A 26,089-nucleotide genomic window follows, 5' to 3' on the forward strand; every position below is an offset into this window, starting at 1 on the left:
GAGCTGACAGGACCGGAAAGCAGAAAGGGTTGAGGGCAAAAGGTACCAAAATTTTCCTGGGGTGCTCTGACAGACCCAAAGAGCAAAGGAGGGGTGGGGAAAAGGCACCAGCATCATCCTGGGGTGCTCTGATAGACCCAAAGAGCAGAGGAGGGGTGGGGAAAAGGCACCAGAATTGTTCTAAGGAGAGCTGACAGACCCAAAGAGCAGAGCAGGGGTGGGGACAGCCATGAAAACTGTCCTGGAAGCACTGACAGGACCAGAGAGCAGAGGAGGGGTGGGGAAAAGGCACCAGAATTGTTCTACAGAGAACTGACAGCCCCAGGGAGCAGAAAGGGTTTGGGAAAAGGCACCAGCATTGTCCTAAGGAGAAATGACAGAACCAGAAATCAGAGGAGGGATGGGGAAAAGGCACCAGAATTGTCCTGGGGAGACCTGACAGGACCAGAGAGCAGAAAGGGTTGGGGGAAAAAGAAACCAGAATTGTTTGGGGAGACCTGACAGGACCAGAGAGCAGAAACGGGAGGGGAAAAGGCAGAGGAGGGGTGGGGAAAAGGGACAAGAATTGTTCTGGGGAGCACTGACAGGACCAGAGAGCAGAAAGAGGAGGGGAAAAGGCACCAGAATTGTTCTAGGGAGAGCTGACAGACCCAGAGAGCAGAGGAGGGGTGGGGAAAAGGCACCAGAGTTGTTCTAAGGCGAACTGATAGGACCAGAATCAGAGGAGGGATGGGGGAAAAGGCACCAGAATTGTCCTAAGGAGAACTGGCAGCCCCAGAGAGCAGAGGAGGGGTGGGGAAAAGGCAGAGGAGGGGTGGGGAAAAGGCACCAGAATTGTTCCGGGGAGAGCTGACAGCCCCAGAGAGCAGAGGAGGGGTGGGGAAAAGGCACCTAAGGAGAAGTGGCAGCCCCAGAAATCAGAAGCTGGTGCAGGCAGGACAGTCCTTACCTGCTCTGACTTCTCGTCGGAGCTGCTGGGGCTCTCCGAGGTGTCCTTCACAAAGTAATTGTCCACCAGGTCGATCTGGCGGCACTCCTGGCGGCAGATGGGGCACCTGATCACCCCCACTGCAAAACACAGCACAAACCAGGCTCTGAGGGCAGCCAAACACAGCACAAAACACAGCACAAACCAGGCTCTGAGGGCAGCCAAACACAGCACAAAACACAGCACAAACCAGGCTCTGAGGGCAGCCAAACACAGCACAAAATACAGCACAAAACACAGCACAAACCAGGCTCTGAGGGCAGCCAAACGCAGCACCCCACTCTAGTCCCACATTTCTCTTCACAGAGAAAAGCAAGGCACAATTCCTCCCAGTATTTCTGGGTTTCACATTCTCGGAACATCAGAGAAAGAAAATGCAATTCTTATCATTTGCTGTGCCTGTGTTTGTGCAGAAGTAGAATGTAATATGGAGATAATTTACCCACAGTGATGGTGTTTTGTTTCCTTGGCCAGGTGTGTGTGTGTCTCAGGACTGAGGGTGACAGTCACGAGATTCAGTGCAGTGTGTGCAGGGTTGAGTGCTTGGAAGATTCAATTTTAGATGTATAGAATAATATAGTATAATAAAGAATAATATAGTATAATAAAGTAATTAATTAGCCTAGAATAATATAGTATAATAAAGTCATTAATTAGCCTAGAATAATATAGTATAATAAAGTCATTCATTAGCCTTCTGATATCCATGGAGTCAGATGCATCATTCTCTCTCCCCTTTGTCAGGACACTCACACCACTGCAATACCCCACAGGCTCTAAGGCAGCAAAACTCACAAATCAACCTGCCCAGAAGCACAAACACACTCAAAAACAGAGGCACAGCACACTCAGCCTGCCCAGAAACACCAAACACACTCAAAAACAGAGGCACAGCACACTCAGCCTGCCCAGAAGCACAAACACACTGAAAAACAGAGGCACAGCACACTCAGCCTGCCCAGAAGCACCAAACACACTCAAAAACAGAGGCACAGCACACTCAGCCTGCCCAGAAGCACCAAACACACTCAAAAACAGAGGCACAGCACATTCAGCCTGCCCAGAAGCACCAAACACAAAGCAAACTCCTCCTCTCACCTGGGTAAAGGATTCCAGGTTGGCATTGTCATTAAAAACCAGCCATTACAGGTGTGGAACAGGTTTCACCCCAAAATACACTCCCTCAACTAATCCCAAAATACCCCACAGGCTTCTACAGAAAAGGATGCCCCACCTTGTTGGGGATTTCCCTAATTTTCCTAATTCTACATCAAACTCAGTTTTTCCTACTTATTTCTTCCAAAAAAAATCCTATCTTTTCAGCAAAGTAATTTGTTATCCCTAAACAAATATTTAATTTTTTCCCCTGTTGATTTTAGATAACAACATTCAAGACACTTGGGGTTTTTTAGATGATTTTTTAGAACAGTCTATGGTCCAGCCTGTCTCAAGACAAGTATTAAGAGGACTGTGCCCAGAGAGCTGGGGTGACTTCAGGGATGTTCCTGAAAATGCCACAGCGTTTCTCAGTGTTCTCCCAGGTAGATTTTAATATAATCTATTTCCATGAGGTCAGGGAGGCAGATGAAGCAATAAAACACCAGCATCCTGCTTTGTTATCCTTTGTAATCACTAAATTAGTGTAAATCCTCAGCAGAGCTGCAAAGGAGTTACTACATGAAGCAAGCTGACATTTAAAGATGTCTATGAACAGCCCCCATAAAGGTTTGAAAACCTATTTATAACTTAGGTAGTGGCTCACACTTCACTGAAGTGTCATTGGATCTTAAATCAAATTTCTATACAATTTATTGAGAATATAATCTTCAAGAAGCTTTCCAAGCCATTGGGTATTTTTACACACTAAAACAACTTTGAGAAGTGTAATTAAATGATGCTCAGCTCCTTTGTGGATATTCAATTAGGACAGTAGGACTTATTTCAGGGAGATTAATTACATTAGTAGTGGAGTAGCATTAATTTTTTCAAGTGCTGGAATTAATGATGGCTTCAGAACACAGGAGATTCACTGCAGAGCAGCAATAATCCAACTCAAATTTCCCTGTCTCACCAAACCAAGCACATCTCAAAAGCAGGATATGAAAAATAACCAGTACTGCAGCAGCTCCACATCCAAGAGCTTTCACACACACAGTGAAACCTTCCCCATATGCAGAACTTTGAGGTTTTCTGACAACTGAGAGACAAAATTCTGTAGGGAATACCAGCTGAAAGCCATCCAGCAGCTGATGTATACAGACTTACAGAACAAAAAATTCAGATATTTACCATTCAAACTACTCCATCCAAAACAAACCAAACCTCAACTTCGTTTTTAGTGCTGCCTTGGGTCAACCAAACAAAATATTTCAGGAAAACAACAAAACAGAAGAAGCTCAAGATCTGTAATCTCTAGACATCAGAAAAGTCAAATTCTACAGATGAAAATCCCTTCCTGTAAGGCAAATTTGGGCTGGCTTTAAAGTAGCCAAACCAATGAAAGCTTGAATAAAATCAAGCCCTTTGATCCAAGTGAGAGAGGTTGGACTCTGGCCAGGGGTAATCCAACACCCAATTCTTGCACCTCCACATTCAAATAAAACCTGCACACAAAGTGCCCCCAGTGTTCTGCACAAACCTCAAGAGATCAAAACTCAAATTCAAGGCTTTGCCATTCTCATTTAGCACATGACACTCCTTTTTCACATCTCAACCCCCTTTATTTCCAACAGCAGCTTTCCAATAATATATGAGCCACTAAACATCTCATATCCTGGTCTTTTAATCTAATAAAAACCAAATTACTGCAGCAGCATTTGTACTAGAAATGGATGTACTGAAAAGATACAGATGTGGCTAATTTTGTAAGGCAGGAGGGAAAAGTAGAGAAAATCACACTGAAATAGCATTTACATAGAAAAAAAAGATTCTTAGCTGTCAAAACTTGAGATAATTTGTGAGCTAACAAAGTTTATTGCAAAAAGTTTATTGAGAATGTATTTTAGGACAAACTAAGATTCAAATGTTTACATAACCTCTATGAAAAAAAAAGTTTTCACTGTCAGTTTCAATTTAAAAAAATCTTATTTAAAAAAAAAATAAAAGTAAATACAGAAGTATCATCCTATTTAAACTCCAGCAGAACTTACCCTGTTGTTTTTCTGCATCAAACAAATCAAACACTCTTGGTACAAACATTCCCACTGTAACTCTTGCTTTCCAAAAGCATCAGCACATAGTAAAAACTACTGTTTAAAGATCAATTTTATTTTTTTAAATCACAAATGAATTAAAATAAGACACATTCACACAAATTCTGAAGGTCAGACTGGTTTATGACCTCCCTTTAAGCCTAATTATTACCATCAAGATTTCCAATGTCCTCAGAGATGGCTTCATATGATTTTTGAGCTGTAAATTGTTGCTGCAGAGGTCAAGAGCAGCACTGAAGCACAGAACTGAGAAAAGGGAAGTTTCTTTCAGGAAGTTCTGACCACACCACGTGAAACCCTGCACAGGGGCTGGAACCCTTTGTGCAGCAGTTCCTTTGTGCCTTACAGAGCTGCCACCAAAACCCTGCCCTCAGCATTCATGCAGCAACACAGTTCTGCTTCAGGGCCCCAAAAAACAACAATTCAGCACCCTAAAAACTCCACCAGGTGCTGCTGTGGGTATCAGCACTTGCATGAAGAAATTCAGGGAGAATCATGCTTTGGGCCTAAAAGGCCACAGGAATTTATGAACTATTTTACAGCAGCTGCAGATAACAGGAGTGGGCTTCAAGCTTCTTTAGTTTTACTTTAGAGGACCAATATTGCTCATTTTTCCATTTGTTTCTATCACAAGACCTGTAACAACCATGAGCTCCAACTAATAATAATAATAATAATAATAATAATAATAATAATAATAATAATAATAATAATAATAACCAAAAATACTCATTACTCCTCTTCCACAACTCTCTGCACCACATTTCCCCTTCCCTTACATCCTATTCCCAATTAATGATGCAGAGTTCAGATCAGATTCTGCTTTTGGTCCCACATTTCTGCAGAACAGCACCCTACAAACTTCACCAGCCACCCCCAAGGTGCTGCTGTGGATATCAGCACTTGCATGAAGAAATTCAGGGAGAATCATGCTTTGGGCCTAAAAGGCCACAGGAATTTATTAACTATTTTACAGCAGCTGCAGATAACAGGAATGGGCTTCAAGCTTCTTTAGTTGTACTTTAGAGGACCAATATTGCTCATTTTTCCACTTGTTTCTATCACAAGACCTGTAACAACCATGAGCTCCAACCAAAATAATAATAATAATAACAACATTAATTATAATAACACTAACAACCCAAAATACTCATTACCCCTCTTCCACAACTCTCTGCACCACGTTTCCCCTTCCCTTATATCCTATTCCCAATTAATGATGCAATTTGGATCAGATTCTGCTTTTGGTCCCCCATTTCTGCAGAACAGCCAAAATATTTCCAATCATGCACATTCCCTGTCCCCCATCTGCTGCCACACACAGCACTCAGCCCAAATGGAGTTTTGTTTTTCCTTTCATCCTGCCTAAAGGGAGAAGCAGGAATAGTTTCCTATCCAATTTTGGGAGTTTTTTCTGCAGTTTTCCTATCTGGGAATTTGTTTTGCCAGTTTCCAGTGGGGCAGGCAGGAAAAGCCTGGCAGTGCCAGCCCTGCTCCAAGGGAGATGGGTTCAGCTCCTCACCTGAGCCATCCCTCCCTGCCAGGAGATACAGGGAGGAAAGAGGAGACTCCCATGGGGTCTCCTGAGCCTTTCAGGAGCTGAGGAGCAGCACAAAGCACCGAGAGAAACCCAGGAATGTGCTCAGGGATGGATCTGTAGGAGCTCCAAGAACCTGCCCATGGGAGCAGCACATGGCTGGGAGCTGGAGCAGAGCCCACACTGCTGTAAATGGGAATTTTGGGACATCCCAGAAATGCTCCCTGAACTGGGAAGGGCTGCTCCTGCCCCACTGGGAGCCACTGCTGCAAAGCAGGAGCAAAGGGAATTTTGGGACATCCCAGAAATGCTCCCTGTCCTGGGAAGGGCTAGGGTTAGGGTTAGGGTTAGGAGCAAAGCAGGAGCAATGGGAATTTTGGGACATCCCAGAAATGTTCCCTGTCCTGGGAAGGGCTGCTCCTGCCCCATTGGGAGCCCAGGTCACTGCAAGGCAGGAGCAATGGGAATTTTGGGACATCCCAGAAATGCTCCCTGTCCTGGGAAGGGCTGCTCCTACCCCATTGGGAGCCCCTCCTGCAAAGCAGGAGCAATGGGAATTTTGGGACATCCCAGAAATGTTCCCTGAACTGGGAAGGGCTGCTCCTGCCCCACTGGGAGCCCAGGTCACTGCAAGGCAGGAGCAATGGGAATTTTGGGACATCCCAGAAATGTTCCCTGAACTGGGAAGGGCTGCTCCTGCCCCATTGGGAGCCCCTCCTGCAAAGCAGGAGCAATGGGAATTTTGGGACATCCCAGAAATGCTCCCTGAACTGGGAAGGGCTAGGGTTAGGGTTAGGATTAGGAGCAAAGCAGGAGCAATGGGAATTTTGGGACATCCCAGAAATGCTCCCTGAACTGGGAAGGGCTAGGGTTAGGGTTAGGGTTAGGAGCAAAGCAGGAGCAATGGGAATTTTGGGACATCCCAGAAATGCTCCCTGTCCTGGGAAGGGCTGCTCCTGCCCCACTGGGAGCCCCTGCTGCAAAGCAGGAGCAATGGGAATTTTGGAACATCCCAGAAATGTTCCCTGAACTGGGAAGGGCTAGGGTCAGGGTTAGGAGCAAAGCAGGAGCAATGGGAATTTTGGGACATCCCAGAAATGCTCCCTGAACTGGGAAGGGCTGCTCCTGCCCCACTGGGAGCCCCTCCTGCAAGGCAGGAGCAAGGATGAAACCAATAACACCAAAAATCTTCCTGGAGGCTCCAGAGCTGCCCTCCCCACGCAAGGAGCCCAGGGAAGGCTCTGTCCCAGCAGCACAGAGATTTCACTGGCAGTTATACAACTGCAGGCACATCTCCTTAAACTGCAAATCAGATCTCCTGATTTGTCCAAGACTTTAAGAACACTAATGAGAGCAGCATCCCTGTAATCCTTTTAACTGCTTATGGTGGAGATAGAGCACACTGAGCCACAGCACTGACATCAAAGCATGTCACAAAGCACCAAAGTGAAGTAAACTCAGGAGGAAAGTTGATTTTGTTTTTCTAAAAACCCTGCTAAAAATCCAGCAGCAAATCACTCTGGAACACTGTAAAAACCTTGAGATTTCAAGTGGAAGCTGCTTTCAATCTACCATCCCAACTCACACCTAAAGCTGCAACACAAGTATTTTTCTTAATTGTAACTCAGAACTCTTTATATATATATATATATATATATATATATATATATATATTTATTTATTTATTTATTTTTATATTTTTATATTTTTATTTATATATATTTATACATATATATTTTTATATATTTTTATATATTTATTTATATATATTTATATATTTATAAATAAATAGATATATTTATATATATTTATATATATAAACTTAAATATATAAAAGGTATTCACAGAGTATATATTAAATATAAATATAATTATATTTATATTTATATATTTAAATATATATATTTATTATATATATATAATAAATATATTTATATATATTATATATATATATATATATATATATATATATATATATATATATTTTATACCTTTTTATATATTCAAGTTTAACACTCCCCAAGGGTAACTATGTTCCTCTGAATGCATCTCAAAACAGGTAATTTTTTTCAACAGGCTTCATCTTGAATTAGTTTCAATAAAACAAGTATTAAAAACCTGTTTAGAATTGCTTTCTCCAGGCTGACATAGCAATACCAACAATACTAAAATACTGCTGAATTTCAAGGATGGTTGATTTCTCTGTATTTCCAGTCTTGTAGGATCAAAACAGAGACACTCATGTCAACTCTTTGCCTACTGTCCCCACTCCAGCCTGAGATTCAGAAATCAGTGTGTGTTCAACTCATACCCATTGATTTAGCACCAGAAAAAAACTGGAATTTTCTGAATCTTCTTTGCTCCCTACCCACCCTTCTGGGCATTTCCTTCTGGAATTCCCTCAGATGTTGGAGGGAGCAGCTGTACAACAACAAGGTTTCCTGAGCCAGTAAGAATGAACCTGTTCCCCTACCAAATCCACCTCCAGCCATCCTCTTGATCTGGATTTTTAGTTTTTGTTTACAAACATTACAGAAGCCTCCAGCCCTGAAAGAGAAGAGGGAGGTGGGGTGAAAAGAAAGGGGAAGACACACAAGGAGCCAAGGAAATTCATCTACAGCCTAAATCCACCACAGCAGCCAAAGCAAAATAAGGAACTTTTAGAAGAAGCACCACACTGAGGGCTCCAAATTCATTTGTTGGCTTCCAAGCTGACTTCAATCAACTTAAAATAAACACATCACAGCCCAGTGAAATCTCACTGAGAACAAAAAGCAATAATGGAATAATTAAGAGAGTTATTGATCTGAATGATGATGGCATGGATGAACAAGGGAGGGCAGATCATGCACATGATGTATGAGATCCAAAAATCCCTTGGCACCTCAGCAGCACCCAACGGATCCTCTCCATCCCTGGCACATCACAGTGAGTCTTTCCAGCAGTTCAAATTAATTAATTCAAAGTTTATTCAAACACTGACCCCAAACACTTGTGTTCTTAACACCTCTACTTACATACTAGAATTCCTATTTCTGTAAGATTCAGCCCTGATGTGTACCACAAAAATCTTTATCAATTTTTAGATGCTTCATAACACTTGGAGTACTGAAACTATATAAAAAAAAAAAAAAAGAGGATAAATAAGTAAGTTTGACCTCAATACCCTAAAATAAAATGTTTGAAGTATTATGGACAACAAGTTGAACAGGAGCCAGGAGCAGATCCTTCAAAAGACAGCAACGTGTCCCAGGCTGCAGCAGCAGGACAAGGACAGCCATCCCTCCTTGTGGGAATGAGAAAAACAGAAACCTCCACAGACACTGCAGGGTTTGATCTGCAGCCTTGGGAGAAGCTTGGATTGATGTAAAAATACAATACACAGACATTTAGCAGAAAAATCATAAACTTTTGTTTCTGTATCTGTAATTAAGACTATACCTTGTGTAAGTGAGAAACTGTGTTGATAAGATGGTGAAGGGTTTCTAATGTAGGGGTGAGGTTGTACAGAATAAGCTCAGAGTTCAGAAGTTATAACAGAAACATAGGTGGGCCTGTGAGTAAAAAGCCCATTAGATAAAATATCTGCAGAGCAGTAGAAGTAAGTAAAGGTGATAGGTCAGAAAAGCAAAATAAACCCTGTAACAGCTGTCCATTGGCTTAGAAAGTTCTATATTGCCTTGTGACAAAAAATCTTGTGATTACCCTCGAGCTATGGCCAACTGCCTGCTCCTCCAAAATCTCACAGCCTCTGAGACCGATGTTCATCTGAGCAATAAATTGGTTTAGTTTGAAAATAGTCCCATCCCTTCATTACTAACAGTGACAATGATAGCTCCTCCTGCTCAGCACTCCAAGAGACCACACTGGGCCAGTACAGGGCTCCCAGTATGGGCCCACACTGGGCCAGTACAGGGCTCCCAGTACAGGACAGACTCCCAAACTGGGGCAAACCCAGCAGTGGTGAGCCAAGAGCTCAGGGCTGGAGCTCACAGGGGTGAGGAGAGACCTGAGCACTGCCTGTGGGGCAGGGGCAGAGCCTGGGCTGCACAGCAAGGGCTGGACAGTATCACTGTCACTGCTAAAAATGAAGGGATGGAACCATTTTCAAATAAAATGATTTATTGCTCAGATGAACATCAGTCTCAGAGGCTCTGAGATTTTGGAGGAGCAAGCATTCAGCCATAACCCCAGAGTAATCACAAGTTTCTTTGTCACAGCCCAATACAGAACTTTCTAACCCAATGGACAGCTGTTACAGGGTTTATTTTGCTTTTCTAACCTATCACCTTTACTTGCTACTGGTGCACTGAGGATACTCTTGTCCAATGGTTTCTATCTCACTTGCACACAGATGCTTCTATTATAACTTCTAAACTCTCACTTTATTCTGTACCTCACCCCTACATTAGAAACCCTTCACCATCTTATCAACACAGTTTCTCACTTACACAAGGTATAGTCCTAATTACAGCTACAGAAATATAAGTTTATGATTTTTCTGCTAAATGCCTGTGTATTTTATTTTTACATTAATCCAAGTTTCTCCCAAGTCTGCAGACCAAACCCTTCAGTGTCTGTGAAAGTTTCTGTTTTTCTGATTCCCCCAGGCCAGTGCCAGCAGGAACAAAGGGATTTGTGCTCCCTAGGCTCCAAGGAGGATGGTCCAGCACTGCTCATCCCAGCACACCTGGAGCAGGCTGGAGGAGCCTCCTGTCACTGCTGTCACCAAAGCAGCTCTGGGCAGGGCTGGGCACACCTGGCCCTGCCACCCCACCCCAGTGATGCCCACTCCAACCAGTTTGTGCCAAAGAATGGCTTCAAATTCTGCTGATCCATGGGATGAGCACAAGCCTGAAACCACCACATCATCCCCTGACAGTCAACCTCCCAAAATCTAAATTCTGTTGAGCAAGCAGCACCATTTGAGACATCTGGTTCCACACACAGCCTTGGGCTGGGGGCAGTGCCACACTGATTCCCCCCACAGAAATACTGAGGAGATAATTCAAGTCCTTTCAGATATTTACACTGTCACAACTGATGCCTCAGGTTTAGCTTTTGTATTTTTCAGATTCTGTGCTGATTTAGTGTGTGGGTCTGAGCTTCTTATAAGGGGATGGTGAACTCTCTTCAGAGTGGGGAGAAAAAATAATTCCTGCTCTAGCTGGGGACCAAGGACAGCCACCCAAATTCCAGGCCCAAGAGCACAAACAACGTGGGCTGAAGAGAGAAAAACAAAGATGGGACTAAAGCTGTAATTGGACAATTAACTCCAATATGCAAATAGACTAAAACTTATCAAAGTGAGAGACCCCATGTGTCCATTTTGTGACCATTTTGGTTCATCTTGGGTTCATTTTGTGATCATTTGGGTTCATCTTGGGTGCAGCCCTGGCTGGGCTCTTGTGCTGCCCAAGGTGGATCCATTGAAGCTTTTAATAAATCCCTGCTTTATTCTGTAACTCTGAGAGTTTTAATAAATCCCTGCTTTATTCTGTAACTCTGAGAGTTTTAATAAATCCCTGCTTTATTCTGTAACTCTGAGAGTTTTAATAAACCCCTGCTTTATTCTCTAACTCTGTCTGGTCTCTCTTCCAGCTCAGCCTTCTCAAGGCATCACAATGACAATGAAACTTCCCAGTTCAGGAAATATTTGCAAGCACTTGTGCAACCCAGTAACTCCAGGTTTCCTTCTGGGCTCAGGCTTGGCAGGGAATCACCCTCTCAGGAATGAATCCCTGCCAGGTCCCATTGACTGGGTGACAAATCCAATAGTAGTTACTCCATAATATTGTGCATAATATTTATTTCTCTTAGCACTGCAATGGTTCAAACATGTTTCTGCACAGCCATACATCAAAACCCTGCTCTAATTTCAGTGATTAGACCTTGAAACAAACCCTCACAGGTCAAGGGAGTGATACAATCAGATTGAAATCTGTCAGAATAAAAATACATTTTAAAAAATTACCTGCTTTCAAGGTCTATTCCTAGCTCAGCTTTTTGTTTTTTGAACAATCCTTGACTATATTGCAATTATCACACACTGAACTGACAATACATTATAGTTAATAATAAAAGCAAATTACAGCTGCCACAGATATTAATTCTTATAAAAATAACACTTGCCTTAATGTTGTCTGATGGAAATATTTTACAATACACTATTAATTTAAACTGAAATTTAAGTTTCACAGCAAGATTTTTAGTAAGTCCAGAATATGAACTGAATATTTTCCAGGACTCAGCATATAGTCTTGAGCCTCACTTATGAACACAGGGGAAAAGTAAAGAATCAAAAGAGTTCAGGTGATGTCTACTCACATCCAGTTTAATAAAACTTAAGATGCTGGATTTAAACAGCTTAAAGAGCCTTATTTGATGCAGGAATTTTCATTCTTTTAGACTGAAAATACAGTAACTCCCACCAAACTCAGGGTAAGGGATATGTCACATCCTTATACACATCAGACCTTTTATGTTCTCCTTTCACAGCAAATTTAAAAAAACAAGAAACAAAAATCCTTTATGTGTGATTAATACAACACAACAACAGTGGGTACAGGAGCTGAATTCAGCACATCAAACCCATTTCTGGTACCACACATCACAGCTCTGGTAGTAAATGTGCTGTTCCTCAGTTTACACACACAACCAACTGTGGAGGTTTTTCAGCTCATTTGGTTCTTCAGCCTAATTGGAATTGGGGCATTCCCAAGGAGCTGGGAGAGCCCCACGCTCTCTCTGCTGAGATAATCTTCTTTAGAGAGATTGGAAATATCTCACCCAGGCAGTGAAACTACAAAACAACCTCACCTCCAGGAGCAGCAGGTGCAGGAGCAGTTGTTTTACAGTATCTGTTACAGTCTGAAATCTCTAACTTGGAAATCAGGGATTTTTTTCAGAATACTGTGATACAAATGCAGGCATTTCCTTGTAAGCTACTCAGGCTGAAAGGAGGAGTCCAGTTGGACAGCTGAAACACCACCACAAAATCACCCATCCACCAAATAAAATGCACATTCCCATAACCAATTTAGAAATTCAACTGAATATGATATGATATTCAGTTAAATTAAACTGAAATATTATATGAATGCTGAAATATTATATGAATTAATATATTATATTAACTGAAATATTATATAAAATGCACATTCCCATAACCAATTTAGAAATTAAACTGAATATGATATTATACGATTTTCATGTTAAACAAATGCATATGTTTTAAATATATAAAACGAGAATTTTCTATTTTTTCCCTACATAAATGTAATCAACAGCAAAATAAACCCTTTTCACCAGCAAAACAGGTGTGACCCACCAAGAACTTGTTTTTAATACAGCAAACCACAACTTCAGATCATTCTTTTAAGCTTTAGTGAGGGATTCTCTAACTTTTAGGAATTGAGGTGATTCTTCTGCCTTCCTCAGCAGTGGCTCTGAAGGGAGTGGGAGCCTGGCAGAGGCAGAGATGCTGATCCAGATCCAAATCTCCAGGAGGGCAGAGGAGGTGCTGTCACTCACAGAACTGCTCTGGGGCACCAACCTCACACTCCTTTTCCACAGCTTTTACCCAATAAATACACATATCTACTGTTTCAAGTCCTGACAGCTCTCACTGAGCAAACTCTCAAACTAATTAAGAAAGGAACCAGGAAAACATCACTTGTACTTTTCTGGTTTATGTGAAGAGATGCTGAAATATAGTAGGGACACAATCCAGCAGTGAGAGCCTGGTAACCTGCCCCAGGTACAGCTACAGGTGCCATTTCTCTTGAATTCTTCCTTCATGAAAAAGCACCTGCTCGTCATGAAGGAGACTTGAGAATCAGCAGAAGTGGAAGTAACACTTCACACTTTGTGACTACCAGAAGAGGGAAGGAACCTGTGTGACTAAGCACTGTGGTGCCTCTCAGGAGGCTCAGAATGTCCATTTTCTGTCTGATTTAATGGCAACCATCTCCTGTGCCACTCCATAACATTGTGCATAATATGATTCCATGATTCCAACTGATTCCAGCGTCAAGGTGCAGAGAGCTGCCCACAAAAATGCCTCTGCTGGTCCATGGCCCACCCTCAGCTGAGGATGAGCCAATCTTACCATATTTCAGGGTGTACTTTTAATCCCAACTGGAAAAGTACCAAATATAAAAGAAACTAATTTCTCCTTATAAGTCCTTGAGGAGATTCCCTCTAGAAATTGGAAATATTTGACTCCAGCCAAATTTTGGCCCAAGAGCATTTCCTACTTTCCTAAGGAAACAGAGATTAAAACTAAATATCCAGAGACATCAGGATGTAGCTGCCAGTTCCTGTGCTCGTGCAGGCTGAGGTGGCACCACAGCTGGATCCACAGCTGGATCCACAGCCCTACAAGACAATCCCACAGCAGCACCTGTGTTGGAAGGGACCTGTGCAGATCACCCAGTCACCTGGAGCAGATGGCTCAGGAATGTGTCCAGGTGGGTTTGGAATGTGTCCAGAAAAGGAGACTCCACCCCTTCCCTGGGCAGCTGCTCCGGGGCTCTGCCACCCTCCACAGCAAGAATTTCTTTCTCACTCAGGTGGAACTCCTTGGGTTATAATTGATGGCCATTGCTCCTTGGCCTGCCCTGGGCACCACTGAAACGAGCCTGACACCATCCTCTGACCCAGCCTGGAAATATTCCTACAGATTGATGGGATCCCCTTTCAGTCTTCCCTTCTCCAGACTAACCAGGCCCAGCCCTGCAGTCTCTCCTCACATCAAAGATGCTCCTGCACCTTGCTCACATCACCTAAAACTTTTTTGTTGCAACAGTCCAAACACAAACTCTTTCTACACCAAAGCACACCAACAAGCATTCTTAAAACGTGTACAACAAGAAGTGATATTCCAGTTTGTACCCAGTGGTTCCCACACCTGTGGGGAAGACACCTCCCACAGACACAGCAGGACTCAGATAATCCTGCTAACTGCTAACAAAATAAACCCTGCCTCCCAAGTTCTGTGTGTGTCACTGGCAGATCACTGCCCTGGCAGGGTGGGCAGGCCCTGGCACAGGTGCCCAGAGCAGCTGGGGCTGCCTCTGGATCCCTGGAAGTGTTCAAGGCCAGGCTGGATGGGGTTTGGAGCAACCTGGGATAGTGGAAAGTGTCCCTGTCCAAGGCAGGGGTGGGACTGGATGGGTTTTGAAGTCCCCTCCAAACCAAATCATTCTGTCACTCTATGATATTACACAAAATGTAGATTGTGGTATTTAAAGACATGGATCACAAAACCACCTGAGTGCATAGGTAAACTGTATTTAATACATCATCTTTTTAACACCAACGAACTTCCTAAGATCACATCCTAGATGGACTTCTGAACAGTCTGGATGAAAAAATCTCTACCAAGCCAAGTTAATTCCCTCACTGAGGAACACAGGAAGGGCTTGAGTATAAAGATGTCACCAAACAAGGTCTCCCTGACCAGAGAGCCCATTTAGGACCTGCAAAACCACTTACCAGGGCCCTACTTTGCTCTGTACACACAGCCCGTGAGTCACCCCATCTAAAGCTCTCAAAGCTTTTCAATCCCATCCCTGAACACATTTTAGAAAAGAAAAATCAAATCCAAGCTGCGGTTCTGCTAAGAGCAGGTGGAAGGAGCAGTGCACTCCTGTTCCCTGGTACAAATTCTGTAGAGGCAGAGCTGACAAACAGCACTGCAAGGTATTATCTCAGTGCTCGGCAAAGCAGGGGCAGTGCACACAGCGTTCCCACCTGGGCAGGTCATACTGCAACAAGAGTGAATCTCAATTTAACCAGACACGTTTCACCCCAGCGCTGGAGAACCCAGCAGCTGCCCACCCCCGCTGTGTCACCGCTGAGAGCCAACACAAAACACACAGGAGGAGAGAATGACAGAATATTTGGGGTTGGAAAAGGCCTTTAAAGGGCATTAGTGCAACCCCCCTGTCACGGGCAGGGACATCTCAGATTCGAGCAGGTTGCTCGGAGCCTGGTCCAGCCTGACACTGAAATGTTTCCACCGCCTCCCTGAGCAATTTGTTCCGATGTTTTAACACCCTCATGGTAAACATTTCTTCCTTACACTTAATCTAAACCGATCCTGCTCCAGTTTAAAACCATTACCCCCGGTCCTATCGCAACAGGTGCCGCTAAAAACTCTGTCCTTATTTTTATTACCTACTTCCTTTAGGCATCGGGAGAGGCTTTGGGGTCTCCCTGGAGCTTCTCTTCTCCAGAATACCCCAATCCCCTCAGAGCAGGGCTGCTCCACCCCTCCCACCAACTCTGCCCGCTCCAACAGGTCCGTCCTTCCCGGGACGGACAGCCCCGGCCGCGATCCGCGCTCCCGATCGCTCCCGATCCCCGCCGCCCCTGCGCTGCCGCAGCCCCCCGATCGCAGCATCCCGCAGCCCCCCGATCGCAGCCCCCCGATCGCAGCCCCCGCGCTCCCGGACGGGCCCGGGGATCCCCGCGCTGTGTGCGGGATGTCCCGGAGGAGCCCCGCGCTCACCTTGCTGCACGTCGCCGTTGGCGCCGCCGGGCACGGGCACGGTGAGCTGGCGCTCGGGCTCGGGCAGGCAGCGGCGGCAGAAGGAGTGCAGGCAGGGCAGCAGCTTGGGCTCGGCCTCCCGCCGGCTCTGCAGGCTCTGCGCGCACACCGCGCACGTGTCCAGCAGCGAGAACGGCCCCGGCGCCGCGGGCGTCAGCGGCGGCACCGGGCTGGGGCCGGGCCCCGCCGCCGCACCGGGCCCCGCCGCCGCCTCGGCCTCGGCCTCGCCGCCGCCGCGCTCCGCCGCCGCCGCCCCGGGGCTCTCGCGCTCCTCGGGCGGCGCGGCGGCGGACGGCGAGCCGGCGGGAGGCTCCAGACAGCCGCCGCCGCCCGGCGCGGCCTCGGCGGCCGCGTCCCCGCCGCCGCCGCCTCCTTTGTTTTCCGCCATGTTTCCTCCTTTGAACCCGACCCCGCTCCGCGCACGCTCCGCGTCACCGCGTCACCGGGCGGGACCGGGCGGGACCGGCGCCGCGCACGCGCGCGCGCTCCCGCGGCAACGGCGCGGCCGGGAGGGCGGGTTGTGACGTCACGGGGAGGCGGGGCTATGTGCCGACGGCTGAGAGCCTATTGGGCGGTGGTGGCGGTAGGGGCGTGGCCACGCCCCCTTCGGGAACGCCCTCGGGAACGGATAACCGGGCTGGGGAATAACGTACCGGGAATAGGGAATAATGCACTGGGAATAGAGAACCGCGCACCGGGAATAGGGAATAACGCATCGGGAACAGCGCACCGGGCTGGGGAATAACGCACTGGGCTGGGGAATACCGCACCGGCAAACACCGCACCGGGCTGGGGAATGCCCCATCGGGAGGGGGAATACCGCACCGGGGTGGGGAATAACCCTTCCGTACGGGGGAGGGGAATAACCCACAGGGGACGGGGAATAACGCGTGAAGACGGGGAATACCCAGAGGGAAGGGGAATAACGCCCCGGGAATAACCCATCAGGACGGGGAATATCCATCGGCATGGGGAGTACCCATTGGGATGGGGAATAACGCTCCAGGAAAGGGAATGACCCATTGGGACTGGGAATAATGCACTGGGGTGGGGGAATGGGGCACCAGGACAGGGAATAACCCCCTGGGATAGGGAACAAAGCACTAGGATAAGGAACACCCATGGGGAAGGGGAATAGGACACCAGGATGGGGAATAATGGACCAGAATGGGAATAATGGACCAGGATGGAGAATAGGGCATCAGGAACAGGAAATAGCAGATCTGGATTGGGAATATCCCACTGGGATGGTGAACAGAGCAGCAGGATGGGGAAGGGCACCAGGACATGGAGCAGTGCATCAGGATGGGAGTCAGAGATGGGGACAGGGCAGTGGGAGCAGGAAGATCAGGAATTATTCCCAACATCAGGAACAGGGCAGGAGGTGGCACATGGCAGCAGCTCTCTGGCCACAGAGAGCAACACACAACTTTCCCAGGCCTTTCTGGGGAAGGCTGTGAGGAGATCAGAGAAAAGAATGAGAAACAATTCTTATATTCACTTACTGCACCTGCTATTGTGAACATGTGAGATTTATTTACCGAAGGGTGGTTTCCTAATTAGCCAATGGTGATGGTGTTTGGACTGGAGGACCAATTAGGTGAACCTGTATCATAAATATATGATATTTGTATATTATATTTGTATACTATCTATAAAAGCCATGGGTTTCTTAATAATGATATAATATAATAAAGAGATTGATTGGCCTCCTTTGAATCATGGAGTCAATGCTAATTATTACCCAGCTCCTCTGTGGGCACTGCACAGCCCCAGTGCTGCAGAGACACTTCCCCACCCCAAATTCCAGTTTCCCCCCACTTCCCCTGCAGGGGATTCTCAGGATCCACCTGGCCCAGCCATCTCCTCTCCACAGCTCTGGGCTTTGGACATGAAGCAGAAACCAGAGAAATAGCAAAACAGGATTTATTAAAGGTGTAGGGGAAAACACAACACAAGCTCCTGCTTTAAGAACTCCTGCTTTAAGTATAGAAAAAGTGAAACAATTCACAGTACATTTAGTGGTGGCTGTAGTACATTTAAACAGAATGTTTAGAGTCCACCCTACCTCCTCCTAGAATTTAAAACAAGGAAAAGAAAGGATGGAAATACCCTTTTACCACCTCACACAACTGCAGCTAGAGGTGTCTACAGACACAGCATCTCCAAAGTGTCTGCTTTGTAGCTTTTAACACATGCAGCACTAAGATAAGTCAGGATTAATTCACTGAAAGTCTTGCTGGATATTCTCCTTGTTTGCTTCTCCATGCTGCTGCTTGATTTGTGAAATTTCATTTTCCAGCTGCACAATAGTTCGTTCAATCTCATAATTTTTACTGACAAGAGAGACCCACCTGGAAGGGAAAAGAAATAAAAAGAGCCTTTAGGTGTTATGTAACAGTCCTCTGGTTAAAAATCAAATACAACCATTTCTCCAAAGCAAGCAGAAAAACCAAATAAAGCAGTATTCTTCCTAACACATGATAATCCTCAGTTGACATCAATGGTCATTGGAACAACCAAAGTGACAATGAGTAATTTTTAATCCTGTTAAACCTGAAAACACAAAAAAAATAATGACTTAACTCATCCACCAACTGCCAATATTGGGATAAAGAAGAGTTTAAGAGAATTTAGGAAATTTGAAACATCTAATAAATATACCCTCTTCCCACCTGTTGATTCACTCAACCTCAGCAAATACAATATGGAACCAAACTACAAATATTTTAAAACACTTCCTGCAAAGGAGCAGTATCCTACAGCAGCACCAAAGCATCACTGAATTCCAAGTGAATTTCAAGCAATAGGGAAAGCTGTTAAAGGGTTAACAGAGAAATATCAATACTCACGTGGATTCCATCTCTCTCAGCTTAGCCCCAGCTGTGAGCTGCATGTTCTTCCTCTGCCAGTTCAGGTCTTGAATATTTTTCCTGGGGAGAAAAAGATGTATTTTTATTTCCTCATTTCTTTGGCATCTGCAGTACCTGTTGCTAATTTCCAAGTACACTCAATCCCTAGAAGTACTGCCAGAAAACATTTGTGTAGCCAGGACTGTAATGACAACATCCAGATGGACAAATCTCAGTACAGGGCTGACAGAGAACCCTGAGATAAATAAAAGGCCAAACCCAGCATGAGGGAAGATGTTCTTACAGAGACAACTGCACATTAAATTATCAGTGGTAAAATGAAATTTTACATCTGGTAACTTCAGGGAGAATTCCACAAATCCAGAGCAGAGGTTCAAACAAACAAACACAGAATTTTGAGTAGAACAGACTCATGATACATGATGAATGTGACTGTCTGGGGAGAGCAGGGTCACATTTCTTAATTATTGTTTTTACTGAGTCTTTTTCCCTGTGACCATGGCAGCAGCCAGCACATACATCTTCCTCTGTATAGCATGGGGGGGAGAGAAAGGTTCACTTACAATTTCAGTACAAAAATATAAATAAGAATGACCCACCTCAATTTCTGAAGCTCTTTCTGGGCTTGTTCTATCATATGAACCAGGTGCCTGATGACAGAATGCAAGCAAAGCATTAAAAACACACAAATGGTAAATCAGGCCCTCAGGCCCATTTCAGCTGACATTTAACTTCTCAGAGTTAAGGATCCAACAAGTCCCTGCAGCACCTTGGCCCAGCCAGCAGATCCTTTACCTGCTTTCCTTCTCTCTGAGCTCAGGAGCTCCCTGCCTTCTCTCAGTTTGGAATTCCTTTGGCCTACTCTTTTATCTAAGGCTCAGCCAACCCTTCTCAAAAGTGGGCATTAAAATTCTCTGTCTGAAATAGCCCCAGTGCTTCCTGCAGCCACACTCTACAACCTTTTCTTGGCTTTTGAAACAGCTTTCTTACAGCTCCAGGCTAAGTCCAGGATCTGTAGTAACTCATCTTCATTTCCATTACTGAGTTATTCCTTCACAGGCTATCAGTAGCCTTAATTAACACCCACTATCATCAACAACAACCCACAACATTCAAGACTGGGATGTATTAAGACACATGCTGTTTCTTGGCCACAGAGACAGCTTTGAGATCAGCCTCTTCTTTCTCTTACAGAGGTTCATCTGTTCCAGGCTAAATTCCAAAGGATTTACACCCAATAAACAGACAGAAATTCAACACAGAACTTGGTGTCCAGCAGAGCAGCTGAGGCCTTACTCGTTGTACACCTTCCAGGCATTGCAGCCGTGCCGGGACATGAGCTCCAGGTTCTCAATGCGCACGGCCTGGTGCTCCAGCTGTGCCATGGAATTGTTCACACACTCCTGCCACGCCGTGATGTCGTTCTTCTGCCCGGAGGAGGGGGCGGGCAGCTCGTACCTGCAAAGGGCAGGGGCTCATCTTGGGCACCAGGCACGGCTCACCCGGGGCAGTGGGCATGGCTCACCCCGAGGCAGTGGGCATGGCTCACCCCGGGGCAGTGGGCACGGCTCACCCTGGGGCACGGCTCACCCCGGGGCACCGGGCACGGCCCTGCTGGTCCCCCTCACCTCTTCATACTGAGCAGCTCCAGGGGCTGCCGGGCCGCCAGGCGCTCGAACTCGTTCCGCATGATCTCGGTCTGTGGGTAAGGCAGCGGTGAGGGACAGGGGGAACAACGAGGGGCGACACAAGCGGGGTGTGGTGGGGAGGACGAGGACAGGACACAAACAGGTAACGGGGAAGGGACAGCCGGGACACGGGGAGAGACATAGAAGGGGTACGGCGGTGGGCACATAAGGGGGGTACGGAAGAGGGACGGGGACAGGACACAAACGGGTAACGAGGGAAAGACACAGGAGGGGTACGGCGGTGGGCACAGGGGAAGGACGGGGACAGGCAGGGTCTGTCCCAGCCAGGTTACGCAGTGGGACAACCGGGCTATGGGGGCGCGGGAGCCCGGTCGGGGTACGGTGAGGGACCGTGCCGGGCTCTGGGAGCCGCCTCAGCTCACCTCGAAGGCGCTGTAGTCGTGCGCGGGCAGGTAGCTCAGGTAGTTCTTGGTCGGCCGGTACCGCCGCGTCTCCTCCTCCACCAGCGCCGCGGCCTAACGCACACGGGCCGTCAGGCAGGCGGGCAGCCCGCCCGCCGCCCCGGCCCCTCCCTGCCGCCGCCCCGGCCCCGCACGCACCGCCTCCCGCACGCCCGGAGCCTCGTAGCCCTGGTCGAAGTAAGGCAGCGCGTCCACCACGACATCCCCGGCCACCAGCCCTGGGCCCGACATCTTGGCCGCGGCCGCGCGCACTGCGCGTGCGCACTCACGTCACGCCCAGTGGGACCGCGCACGGCTAGGGCGCAAGCCCCGCCCCCAGTGATCAAACCCCGCCCCTTCCCGGCCCGCCCCTCAGCCCAGGCCCCGCCCCTCCCGGTTGACTCCGGCTCCGGTCCCGCCGCTCCCGGAGCGTTGCCAGGCCTGCGCTGCCCCTCTCGGTGTAATTCCGACCCTGGCCCTGCCCCTCCCTGCCCGGTTCCGCCTCTCCCGGAGCGACTCCACCCCTGGTCCCGCCCCTCCCTGCCCGGTCCCGCCTCTCCCCGCCAGGCCACGCCCCCTTAAGGAACTGAGACACGTGAAGGGTTGGATCGGATGGGCTGTTATTGATCCATGGAACTGCTTATCGGTCTATGGAACTGGTTATCGATCCATGAGCTGTTATCAGTCCAGGGAACTGGTTATTGATCCACGAGCTGTTATCGATCCACGGGCTGTTATCGATCCACGGAACTGGTTATGGATCCATGGGCTGTTATCAATCCCCATGCCGGTTGTTCCCACAGCTCATGCAGAGCCCCCAGCCCAGCCCGGCCCTCCTGGGGCCCAGCTCAGTCCAGCCCGGGCAGGGTCCATGGTTCCCCCTCCGCCGCTGTCCCGCAGCAGCACCCGGTCACTTCTTCTGGAGGAATTTCATTTTACTGCCTGCAGAGAAAAAACAGCATTGGGAGCTTTAGGTGAGGGTGGCAAGGCCCTGGCACAGGTGCCCAGAGCAGCTGGGGCTGCTCCTGGATCCCTGGCAGTGTCCAAGGCCAGGCTGGGCAGGGCTTGGAGCAGCCTGGGACAGTGGGAGATGTCCCTGCCATGGCAGAACTGGTCCCTTCCCACCCAAATCATTGTGGGATTCTGTGAGCTGGAGACACTCCAGGACTCATCAGGCTGAGAAGCCTGAGGTGGAAAGCCACACATGGGAACCTCTGCCAGCAGACACAACTTCTGTCCCCTGGGCACGTCCTCAGCCCGGACCAAAGTTAAGGAACAAGCGCTCAGAACAGCAACTCCCACAAATTTTATCTAAAGATACAAAAGCTTAAAAAGAAAAGAAAAATCTTACACAGTGTTCACTGTCCCCTGAAACAGTAAATGCAAACAAGGGAACCCAGGTGCAGAAGGAGAAGAAGGAACGTTCCTCTCCTTTGTAACAAATTAATTATTCCATAGCTACAATTAATTTTAAAAAAATGAACAAAAGCAAGGGGTGTTCCTTTACCAAGACTGCGAAGGATTTTGTTCATTCCAGTTCGTTCCGTCTCTGGAATACGCTCCAAATACTCCAAGGCACGGACCTCAAAAAGGCCTAAAGAGAAAAAAAATTTAAAAATTAAAAATCACTCACCCAATGAGTTACTCCACCTTTTAGCATGTGGCATCATGATTAACAAGGCCCCAAAAGAAAATCTTGTATGTGGTGTGTGTAAGTTGCAGGATGAATGAGAAGAGAGAGAGATGGAGAAATTCTTTGCTTTATAAACTGAATTATTTTGAGTAATTACAAGGGCACAGGGCATGTGATTGGTTTGATTCTGGTTTGATTCAGCACAGGGAGCCCTTCCAGGGCCTGTCCAGAGCTCGTCCAGAGCTCCAGAGCCAGGCTGGAGCAGGGAAAAAGCTCCAGAGCAGCAGCAGCTGAGGGGCGAGGTGGCTCTGACGTGCAGGGAGTGAGGCTGGATGGTGGCAGGGAGTGAGGCTGGATGGTGGCAGGCAGTGAGGCTGGATGGTGGCAGGCAGTGAGGATGGATGGTGGCAGGCAGTGAGGCTGGATGGTGGCAGGCAGTGAGGCTGGAGGGTGGGAGGGAGTGAGGATGGGTGGTGGCAGGCAGTGAGGCTGGAGGGTGGCAGGCAGTGAGGCTGGATGGTGGCAGGCAGTGAGGCTGGAGGGTGGGAGGGAGTGAGGATGGGTGGTGGCAGGCAGTGGGGCTGGATGGTGGCAGGCAGTGAGGCTGGAGGGTGGCAGGCAGTGAGGATGGATGGTGGCAGGCAGTGAGGCTGGGTGGTGGCAGGCAGTGAGGCTGGATGGTGGCAGGCAGTGAGGCTGGATGGTGGCAGGCAGTGAGGCTGGGTGGTGGCAGGCAGTGAGGATGGATGGTGGCAGCAGTGAGGATGGATGGTGGCAGGCAGTGAGGCTGGGTGGTGGCAGGCAGTGAGGCTGGATGGTGGCAGGCAGTGGGGCCGGATGGTGGCAGGCAGTGAGGATGGATGGTGGCAGGGAGTGAGGATGGATGGTGGCAGGGAGTGAGGCTGGGTGGTGGCAGGCAGTGGGGCTGGATGGTGGCAGGCAGTGAGGCTGGATGGTGGCAGGCAGTGAGGCTGGAGGGTGGCAGGCAGTGGGGCTGGATGGTGGCAGGCAGTGAGGCTGGATGGTGGCAGGCAGTGGGGCTGGATGGTGGCAGGCAGTGAGGATGGATGGTGGCAGGCAGTGGGGCTGGAGGGTGGCAGGCAGTGAGGCTGGATGGTGGCAGGCAGTGAGGCTGGGTGGTGGCAGGCAGTGAGGATGGATGGTGGCAGCAGTGAGGATGGATGGTGGCAGGCAGTGAGGCTGGGTGGTGGCAGGCAGTGAGGATGGATGGTGGCAGGGAGTGAGGCTGGATGGTGGCAGGCAGTGAGGATGGATGGTGGCAGGCAGTGAGGCTGGGTGGTGGCAGGCAGTGAGGCTGGAGGGTGGCAGGCAGTGAGGCTGGAGGGTGGCAGGGAGTGGGGCTGGGTGGTGGCAGGCAGTGAGGATGGATGGTGGCAGGCAGTGGGGCTGGATGGTGGCAGGCACTGAGGATGGATGGTGGCAGGCACTGAGGATGGATGGTGGCAGGCAGTGGGGCTGGATGGCGGCAGGCACTGAGGAAGGTCGCCTGTGGCTGAGAACTGCTTGGGAGCTCGGACAGCCTGTCCCGAACAGGACTGCACTACCCAGGACTCCTGCAGCCTGCTGGGGACACCCCCAAACCCAGCAAAAGGCTGCAAGAAGGCTCCACAAGGCATCACCTTTGGACAGGCTCTTGCTGAGCTCGCGGTCCTGGATGAAGCCGGCGAACATCTGGGTCTCCATGAAGCAGTGCAGGAAGTGGCGCACGGTGCGCGAGCCGTGGCTCTTGCGGAAGGGCTCGCGCTGGAACACGCGCTGGCCCTGCTCCGTCACGCTCATGTGCAGAGAGTAGTGCCCCACGATCTCCACAAAGAACTGCACAAAAGCCTCCGACACCAGGGAGTTCAGGCTTGTGTCACCTGTGGGGAGGACATTTGGCACTTTGGTCATTGCTCTCTGTCCCAGATTGCAAGGCAAGATGTCAAGATGGATTCTGTTTGCCATCTGTATGGCAGTTGTCTTTTGTCAAGTGGGCAGTTTTCCTAATCTCTTCCATAACCACTCCTCCCTCTGGAGAGATAATTATTATTATAATATTAGCAGATAATTATTATTATAATATTATTATCTGCTGATAACAGCTATGGAATGTCCCTGCATGGCTGATAAGAACTACAGCATCCCATTAGGAGATGTGAGCCCAGGGGGAGGAGCCAAGCATTCCTACCTGGATATAATCTGGAGATTCTGGAACACCAGCCAAGCATTCCTACCTGGATAGAATCTGGAGATTCTGGAACACCAGCACAGCTTCTGCACTGGATTGCCCAGAGGAACAGCAGCTGCCTCTGCCCCTGGATCTTCAGAGGCAGAGACTGCACCTTTCTCCAGGATCCCTGCTCCAGCAGAACCAGCCCTGGCACTGCAGGAGGGCTGAGCCACAATTCCAATGGTTCTGCTGCCAACACCCTGACCCACAGGGTGTCAGGCTGGGTTCTGACTCTGGCAGTGTTGGTTTGGTTTACTGCATTGTTTATTTTATCCTTTTACTTTCTTCCCTAGTAAAGAACTGTTATTCCTGAGGGAATTTTTTTTTGCCTGAGAGCCCTTAATTTAAAATTTATAGCAATTTGGGGGAGGCTCCTGCCTTCCTTAGCAGGCACCTGGCTTTCCAAACTAAAACACTCTCTTATCAGCTTCCCTGGGTCTGGATTGAAGGCACTTGAGACAGTAGTTCATGTTTGGACTCAGGTGTTCATTATTTCTTATCAGTAAAACAGTCTCACTACTGTGAGTCCCACAGCTTTTCATTAGCAAAGCACAAAATGGCCAACAATCCCTTGTTACCAGGTCTTTTAAGGCTGAATTATCCAATTTTAAGAAATCACACCTAAATTATTTGCCCTTTTAACCCAATAAGTGATCCCAAAGAATCTGCAGTGTGGACTTTTCTGTCCAATTACAAAATACCCCCCAAACCCATGGAGAAGAAGGAAGAAGAAGGTGAAGAAGTACAACCTGTCTCTGCCCTAAACCTCCATCTTGTTTCATTTTTGTTACTATATTCTAAAACCCCAAACTCTGAATTTTCCACCCTGTGACATTACACCCTTCTAGCCATCTCCACACCCATAATCCCAGTGCTATTAATCAATTTTGGAAGCCTTCTCCACAGCCTTAGGTCAAATGCTCTCTGGTGAGTCTGTGCCTTTCAGCATAGAAAGTTTAAAATTTTCAGCAT

General features: G+C 47.8%; 3 protein-coding genes across 4 annotated transcripts in view; all 3 read right to left on the bottom strand.

Annotated features, from left to right (window-relative positions):
• The window catches only part of TRIM33 (tripartite motif containing 33), a 47,579-nt gene extending 30,884 nt beyond the window's left edge, over nucleotides 1-16,695 (bottom strand). For both annotated transcript variants that reach the window (XM_077190653.1, XM_054648557.2), the window contains exons 1-2: nucleotides 16,254-16,695; nucleotides 950-1,068 (exon numbers count right to left, since the gene is read on the bottom strand). In XM_077190653.1, the coding sequence (XP_077046768.1) occupies nucleotides 950-1,068; nucleotides 16,254-16,680 (546 nt within the window). In that variant the 5' untranslated portion in view covers nucleotides 16,681-16,695. The remainder of the gene's footprint in view (nucleotides 1-949; nucleotides 1,069-16,253) is intronic.
• A 1,509-nt stretch (nucleotides 16,696-18,204) lies between these two features.
• On the bottom strand, nucleotides 18,205-21,572 carry BCAS2 (BCAS2 pre-mRNA processing factor). Its single transcript, XM_054648774.2, has 7 exons — nucleotides 21,414-21,572; nucleotides 21,237-21,329; nucleotides 20,794-20,864; nucleotides 20,462-20,623; nucleotides 19,765-19,815; nucleotides 19,145-19,225; nucleotides 18,205-18,646 (listed from the first exon to the last, which is right to left on the bottom strand). Exons 1-7 carry the CDS (start codon nucleotides 21,504-21,506, stop codon nucleotides 18,517-18,519), a joined length of 681 nt encoding a protein of 226 aa, XP_054504749.1. The 5' UTR covers nucleotides 21,507-21,572; the 3' UTR covers nucleotides 18,205-18,516.
• Nucleotides 21,573-21,852: 280 nt separating this feature from the next.
• DENND2C (DENN domain containing 2C) overlaps nucleotides 21,853-26,089 on the bottom strand; it is a 30,298-nt gene continuing 26,061 nt past the window's right edge. Inside the window, 3 exon segments of the mRNA XM_054648825.2 lie at nucleotides 21,853-22,196; nucleotides 22,762-22,848; nucleotides 24,528-24,767. Coding sequence (XP_054504800.2) covers nucleotides 22,165-22,196; nucleotides 22,762-22,848; nucleotides 24,528-24,767 — 359 coding nt within the window. The 3' untranslated portion in view covers nucleotides 21,853-22,164.

This window comes from Agelaius phoeniceus, chromosome 25 (genome assembly GCF_051311805.1).
Source record: "Agelaius phoeniceus isolate bAgePho1 chromosome 25, bAgePho1.hap1, whole genome shotgun sequence".
Taxonomy (NCBI): Eukaryota; Metazoa; Chordata; class Aves; order Passeriformes; family Icteridae; genus Agelaius; species Agelaius phoeniceus.